Source organism: Impatiens glandulifera, chromosome 7 (assembly GCF_907164915.1).
Source record: "Impatiens glandulifera chromosome 7, dImpGla2.1, whole genome shotgun sequence".
NCBI classification, from domain to species: Eukaryota; Viridiplantae; Streptophyta; class Magnoliopsida; order Ericales; family Balsaminaceae; genus Impatiens; species Impatiens glandulifera.
This window is the reverse complement of record NC_061868.1, coordinates 18,127,427-18,135,076: the sequence shown is the minus strand read 5'-3', so window position 1 is coordinate 18,135,076 and position 7,650 is coordinate 18,127,427. Positions and strand designations below refer to the sequence as shown.

Here is a 7,650-nt window from a genome sequence, read left to right as displayed (position 1 = left end):
CAGACTTTAATAGACTTGGTTCTAATGAGGTTCGTTAGACCGATTTGGCTTTAAATGCACAGAGTTAGACGTGCAATCTAACTAGCGGAGTTAGACGTGCAGTCTAACTAGCGGAGTTAGACGTGCAGTCTAACACGCGAAGTTAGACGTGTAGTCTAACTAGTTGAATTAGACGTGGAGTCTAATGGAAAGAGAAAGTTAGTCGTGCAGTCTAAATCCTTCAGATTAGTCTGAAGTGGATTCGTAATTAGACGTGCGTGCAGTCTAACTCGTGAAGTTAGACGTGCAATCTAATGGAAGGTGAAAGTTAGACATGTAGTCTAACTGGTGAAAGTTAGACGTGCATTCTAACTCCTTCATATTAGTCTGAAGTGATTGTAATTAGACGTATACTTTAATCGCATTAGACTAGGTGGTCTAATGGATTATGTTATTAAACGGGAACGTCTGATTTCATTAGACGAGGTCGTCTAATTGAAATACGTCTAATGTCATGCTTAAGTAGTTGCTTGAATCTAGCACCCGCCTACCCACATGTTGTAGTTGTACGCTACTCCTGCTCCACTTTCTAGTGAAGATCAGTACGATAGCCAGCTGCAACCAATCAACCAATGCCACGTAAGCGAATATCCTTCACATTAATTATTTTGCAGGTACATTCCTAAAGAATATTCGGCGCACTACATGTTGTGTACAACCACGATCATTGTATTCAGAGTCTTTTGTGTACTATGGAGGCGTTCCAATGGAAGCTCGCCACGTGTCATTATGAAGATTCGACCGTTTGTACCTGTTCCTTATTTAAAGAATCTCAAGGACAATAGACGAATTGCCAAAACTTTGAGTAAACAAGCCGAACAATCACTAGAATTACTGAGAAATCAAGCCTTTGAATATTCAAGTTGTTAGCTGCTTTCTTGCTTTACTATGTGTTAATCAAGAGTTGTTACGTATCATTATGAAGATTCTGTTTCAAGTGTTTACAAGGGTTTGCGTAGAATAGAAAGTTAATTAAATCCCTACCAAGATTTCTTTCAAACCGTTTTTCCTAAGCTGTCATCAATAGCCAGACCCCCGTCTCTATTGATTACGCTTATCCTTTCAATTGGTATTAGAACCCTGTTTCTATTCTCAAGCTTTTCCTGAAGATTGACAACCATAACCAAAGATGCCAGTGCAACCTCCATTCCAACTTTCTTTCGAGAAAACTACATCGTATGGAAGAAAAGAGTTTGTGCTCATCTCTCTTCTCTTTATGATGACATGTGGAGTGTCGTCACATATGGTCCTATCAAGTTCGACAAGGAGAAATCTGAATGGACTAGTGAAGAAAAGAGGAAGAACAACCTCAACAATATGGCTCTTGATGTTCTGTACAGATCTCTCGATGATAGTATGTTCAACTACATTATCGAATGCGATACTGCTAAAGAGGTCTGGGACAGACTCACCTAACTGTGTGAGGACAACGAGCAAACCAAGGAAAACAAGATCATGGTTGCCACTCAACAGTTTGAAAGTTTCAAGATGCGCCCTGGTGAAACAATGAACGAGTTCGACACTAGATTCAGCAAGATTGTCTCCTCCTTATCTATCCTTGGCAAGACCTATAGCAACGGGGAGTTTGGTATTAAGGTCATGTGTGCTCTTCTGAGGGATTGGGACATAAAGACGATGTCTTTGAGGGAATCCAAAGATCTCAACAAGATTTCTCTCTTCGACCTGTTTGTTGATCTCAAGTCATATGAGTTCGAGCTGAACCGTAGGATGGAATAAGATCAATCCACATCCATTATTATTGTCAAAGCTCTGGTGACTACAGAAGAGCCACTTGTAGCTACTGATGTGAAGATGGCGGCACAGCAACTGAGCAGCGATGCCATGTCTCTCTTCGTGAAGAAGTTTGGCGACTTCATGAAGAAGAGCAATCCTAACTCAAGCTCTTCAAAATCCAATGATAATAAGAAATCAAAGGATAATGTTAAATGTTATAATTGTGGTATTGTAGTTCATTACCAATCGGAGTGTAGGAAACCTAATCGTGAAGATAAGAAGGATGATGAAAACGAGCTTAAGGCTCTTATGGAAGGAGATGGAAAGAACAGATGAAGCATCCGTGATTCCTACTTCTCATCTAGTGATAGTGATGACGAAGAAGTGGCTTGCTTCATGGCAAGAGGAGACGAAGAACAGACTCAGGAAACTGAGGTATTTGACTTCTCTTCTGAAAGATTTTCAAGTGAACAATTGGTAGCTGCATTAAATGACATGGTCATTGAGTACAGAAAGCTAGCAGAATCCCTAAATAAATAAAAAAAATCATCACCTGAAGTATCTCAACCAGTTTTACCTCAAACTCTTGAATCAAATGTTTTTGAAAAGAAAGTTGCAGAGATCTCATCTGAGAATGAGATGCTCAAAGAACATATTCAAACTATTTCAGCTAAAAACAAGAGGTTAAACTATGTTGTCAGTGCATGGACAAGGTCTGAAGAAGTTGTGAAATATCAGATTATCATGTTAAGACCTGCTGGAACTAGATCCGGTTTAGGATTTGATGGCAATGACTCAAATATGTCGTGTAAATCGTCAAACTCATCGAATGAGAAGCTTAAGCCAATAAGTTTTGTTAGAGGAGTTCTGACTGATAATGAATCTGATCCCATTCGTGAAGAAATATCTTTTAAGAATGAAATTATTTATGTCCCGACGACTGTTAGTTGGTTGAAGAATAAGTTAGAAGTAGCTAGCAAGTACGGCAATCTAAAACCTGACTCAAAGTCAAGGAGTTTTAAAAGAAAGTCTTCTTCAAAAGCTAAGGGATTAGTGGCTAGCAGAAAATCGTCTACTAAGTCAAAATCATATGCATTAATCACAACGCAACATGGGAAATCCATTAGAATATGTCAAATATGGATTCCTAAGGGACTAATTGATCGAGGACCCAATTGAATATGGGTACCAAGTTTGTAAATAGTTTCTTATGTAGGTGATGCAGGAGGACTGCAGGAAGGAAGCATGGAGAATACTCTTTTGAGTATACATTTCAGAAGATCAACAATGGTCGTTGCCATTCCAGAAGATTAAATGTTTTTCTATGTTTTTGTATTAAAATACTTTTAGTCCGAAGGATCTCAAAACATTTGGTTATTCATTTTTGTACTTGCACAAAATGAAAGGGAAAAATTACTTCGAAAGTAAAGATACTCTCAAACGAATGGCCTTAATCGATCTATTAGACAAGGGTGTCTAAAGGAATGGGCCTGTACTTAGACGTATTTTTGCTCACAATCTATACATCTAAGTCCATATGTTGTGGTTTAAAACATGCGCGGTTAGACGTACACGTCTAATAGACGTTAGACGTTTTTACATCATGAGCAAGAGGATGTTCACGTCTAACCAAACACACTTCTAATATGTGGTATTTATGCGTAATTAGATGTACACGTCTAATAGACATTAGATGTATATTTTAAGATACATAATAAGACGTATGCGTCTAATGGACCCATGCGTCTAATAGACGTTTAACTTTATAGATTTGTGTAGTAAGAAAAACGTCTAACTACGTGCTCATTAGACTGATCAAGGACAGTTGTCCACGTGAGGAGATATCTGATTTTCCCGCTCAAACATTAAAACAGTCATCTCATGATAACATGAAGACGCGTGTCTTTCAAGTTAAGAGAGAATGACTAATATACCCTCCATATAATGATGACTCTTTGGAAAGGACGTCTAATTTTAAATGATGGGCCATACCCCTAGGAAAAATGACGGTTATTCTATATGACTCTTGATAGTCTATATAAGGACATTTTTGCATGAGTTTGAAAGCTTTTTCTTACTTAAGATTTCTAAGAACCCTAGATTTCTTTGCTTTTTATTTCTAAAAAACATTTGTTAATCTTGTGCATGTTCATATTCTACTGAAAATGGGAAACAAGAGAATCACATTAGGTCACTGTACTTTGTAGGTTGATTTCCCATCGGTCTATTCCTTCGATCAGCAAGAGGTGGTCGATATGTTCAGAACCCTCGAGTATTCCGGTCTCGGAAAATGTCTTGGCGGTCCGTTCATCTTTCATGAGAAGGAAGTTCGGGAGTTCTTTCAAACTGCAACAATGGTGGGTGACTCCATTGTAGCAACTGTTAACGGTACAGAGATCTCTTTCGACGAAGCCTCTTATGCAGAGTTCTTTGAACTTCCGTTGGAGGGACATACTTTCAACAGGAATCTGTCATCAGAAATAATGGAAGAAATGAAGAAGGTTTTATCAGCCGATGGCTCGGCGGTTCGATTGAATGGAAGTAAGAAAGTCCTTAAACCACACTTTATTTTGCTAAATGATGTGGTGGCAAAAGCGCTTAAGGGGAAGGCTGGATCGTTCAATCTCTATAGTCAAGATCAATTTGATTATATGTGTGTCATCTCAAAGGGGATCCAGGTCAACTGTACATCAACATTATTTCAGAATCTCTACTTCTCCATCAACTAGGAGAACAAGGAAAGTATAACCTTCGTTGCACAACTTAGCCATTTATTAGAGCATTTAGGAGTTCCGACGGGTGAACCTAAACCTATCAACTCGACTAGGGTGTATACTGTTTTCACAATCGCCAACACCCTAGTTAGAATGAAGAATCTTAAAGAATCGCCTTCAGGTGCTTCTAGCCAACAGACAGGTGGAAAATCTGTTACCCGATCCAGACAACCAGCCGCTTCCATCCTGTCGACATGAGCAAAGAGATCGAAAACAGTCAATGAATTAGAGGCTAGTTCTACTAGCCTAAGGAGCTCTTCAAAGAGGATTCTGAAATAGTCGATTCCAGAGTTAGGCAAGGTCCAGTCGAACTTGCCGCCATTCCAATGTCTCCCCTATCTCTGGATACCAGTTAGTTGCGGTGATCTTCAAGGTCATCTGTTTCAAAAGGTGACAAGTCTAAGGCGCCCCGTGCGTCTAAATCAAAGGTAACATCTTCCCAACCCCTGACCGATGTGCTCAAATTTGATGTTCTTGTGATGGAACATGATAAATCTGTGTTTCATTCCTAAAAAGGAATCTGCTGCAGGGCCTGCTGTTGAGTCAGTTAGTCCAAATATTGAGAATCTTGACAGGACTGTGTCTCTTGTTCGCCAACCTGATCCAGTAGTCGTTGGTGCTACAAAGTTTGCTCAACCATAACAAGGTGCAATCCTTACCCTTGTTGCTGGTTGTACTACTGAAAAGGCTCTCTCTGCTTCTGTCAGAGAGCCTTCCTCCTCAAATCCCATTTCAAAAGATTCCATAGTAACCGGGAAAGTCACTCGAGGCAAACTTCCTCCTGGACTCTTCAAGAAACTACTATCTGCTCATGAATTGATGTGCTCCACAAGACAGTCCTGTGGAATTGTATTTGGTGTACCAAGACCCTTTCCAAAACCTGTTGAGATTATTGAAAAAGGGAAGAATGTTGTATCTGAAGAAAATGAAAATGTTTCTGAGGCAACATGCATTGTTGACCTCATGATGAATCAAGTCAAAGACATAGTTACTGAGAAGATAGAAATTTTTGACTCTTGGATCCAGAACAGATTGTCAATCCAGAATGATGAGGTCATCACGGGTTTAGGAATAAGCAGTAAATGGCGTAAGCTTGTATCTAATGAAAAGAAGATTCTCAAATGGGCCAAAACGTCGGACGCGTCTGAAGATCTAAAGAAAAAGGACCTCATAAAAGCCTATCTAAGAGGAAGAGCTTTATTTCCCATTCTTGAAGCCAGAAAAGCAAATTTCAATCCAATTGAGAAAGGTGCTGAAGTGGAAGTGAAGGCTTTAAAGAGATTAGACGAGATCATGGCTGACTATCTTTCTGTAGTCACTCGGTATGTTGATGGAGCTAATTGATCAGGAGTTATCTATTTTGGTATTTTCTCCGATGAAGACGAACCAATGGATGTCTATGATGATCATGCTAATACAGATGAGCAAGTTGTTGCTCTTTTGATAGAGCGTGGAAATCTTTCTGCAGAAGAAATACGTCTACTGGCTCAACCTGTTATCGAGCAAGATGATGAACCTATTCAAGAGAATCCGTCCTTAGAAGAAGAAGAAGAGATTATCCAAGAACCTGAACAAGCTCTTGTAACTCAAGAAGAAAATGTTGTTGAAGAGTCGGTCCAAGCTCTTGTAACGCAAGAGGAAGAAATTGTTGAGGAGCACGTTCAAACTCCTAACATCAATGAAAAAGAGGTAGTGAAATCCCATGTTGTCAGAACAGAGGGATCTCAAGAAAAAGAGGTTGAAGATAGTTAGCCTCAGGTTGTCAGATTTAAGGGGGAACCCTGAAAAGAAAAATATGTCGAAGAGAGTTCCTCATCTGAGGGGGAACAGGATCAAAATGCTAGAACTGTCAAGCCTCTACCATTTCCTGGGATTAATACTGGTAATCTCTATGAGAATATTCTTAATCCTCTTCACAGCACGGGAAATCTGTACGAAAGAGTTAAGAGAGCAGAAGAGGAGTTGGAAGAAGAAGAGCGAAATAAATCTAGAAATGAGTCTAAGAAGGATGAATCCGAGCAATCCCTGCAGGTTCATACCCAATTTGACCCAATTCAGAGCATGTCAGCAGAATCGCAAGATAATTCATCCAATGAAGGATCTTCTGTTGACGGTACCAAGCTCCTGAAGTCGATGACATCTCTATTTACCTCTCATCAGAAAAATATGGTAACTCTGGGATCAAATATGGTAAAGATTTTGAAGACCCAGAAAGAGGACAGAAAAGACTTTGCTAAATATGTCAAAATCCTTAATGAGTTGGATAAGACATTGAAGAAGAATACGTATGAGACTCATGTCTCAAATTCAAATTTCACCAAATTTGAAAAGCAGCTCTTCAGTCGTCAATCGAAAATGATGAGCCTTGAAAGGCAAATCAATCTTGATAATCATCGAGAGATCATGGAAACAATGGAATTATTTCAGAATCAGCTGGTTGAAATTCAAGGCAGCATGAGAAGAACAGATGCTGAAAGACTGGAGTATGCTGCCTCCATTGTAAGAAAATTTCAAGCTAAAGAGAATGCAAAAGCTGATGCTGAGAAAGAACAGACTCGTATTACTCAAGATGAGCCTAGTAGAAGAGGTGATGGTGTATCAACCGGCACCAGATCCAAACGAATGTCAGTCGGTGATGAAAACCCAAGGCCAACCAAAAGAGGCGGAGGCCGAAGTAATGGTGGTGATCGTGGTGGGCGATCTGGTAGTGGTCGCGGAGGTCGTACTAGTGGTGGTGATCGTGGTGTGAGATCTGGTGGAAGCAAACGGGGTGGAGGTGCTCTTCCTCCATTTCAAAACTTGCTAACTAGTGAAGGAATGAGCAGTGGAGGATTCACATATCCGATCGATCCTCGAGTGAAAAGGGAAGAACAATAATCTTTTTTCTCTTGCTTGGTCAACCTTTAAACTATGTTTCTTTAACTATGTTTTTGAATATTGGTTTTTGGAAAGTAGTTGTGTAAGTTGGATGAACAAATTCTACTCTGAATTTTATATGATAAATGCTTAATTTGTTATCTATTCAAGATTTCAATCTCATCATCAAAAAGGGGGAAATTGTTGGGTCAAATTATTTTGACTAAGTGTTGAAATAGTTTGATTA

General features: G+C 39.5%; 1 protein-coding gene across 1 annotated transcript; it reads left to right on the top strand.

The window, feature by feature from the left end:
• The first annotated feature begins 5,936 nt into the window (after positions 1 to 5,936).
• LOC124909599 (keratin, type II cytoskeletal 1-like) lies at positions 5,937 to 7,424 on the top strand. Its single transcript, XM_047450264.1, has 3 exons — positions 5,937 to 6,284; positions 6,378 to 6,737; positions 6,882 to 7,424. The coding sequence occupies exons 1-3, from the start codon at positions 5,937 to 5,939 to the stop codon at positions 7,422 to 7,424; spliced, it is 1,251 nt and encodes a 416-aa protein (XP_047306220.1).
• Positions 7,425 to 7,650: the final 226 nt, after the last annotated feature.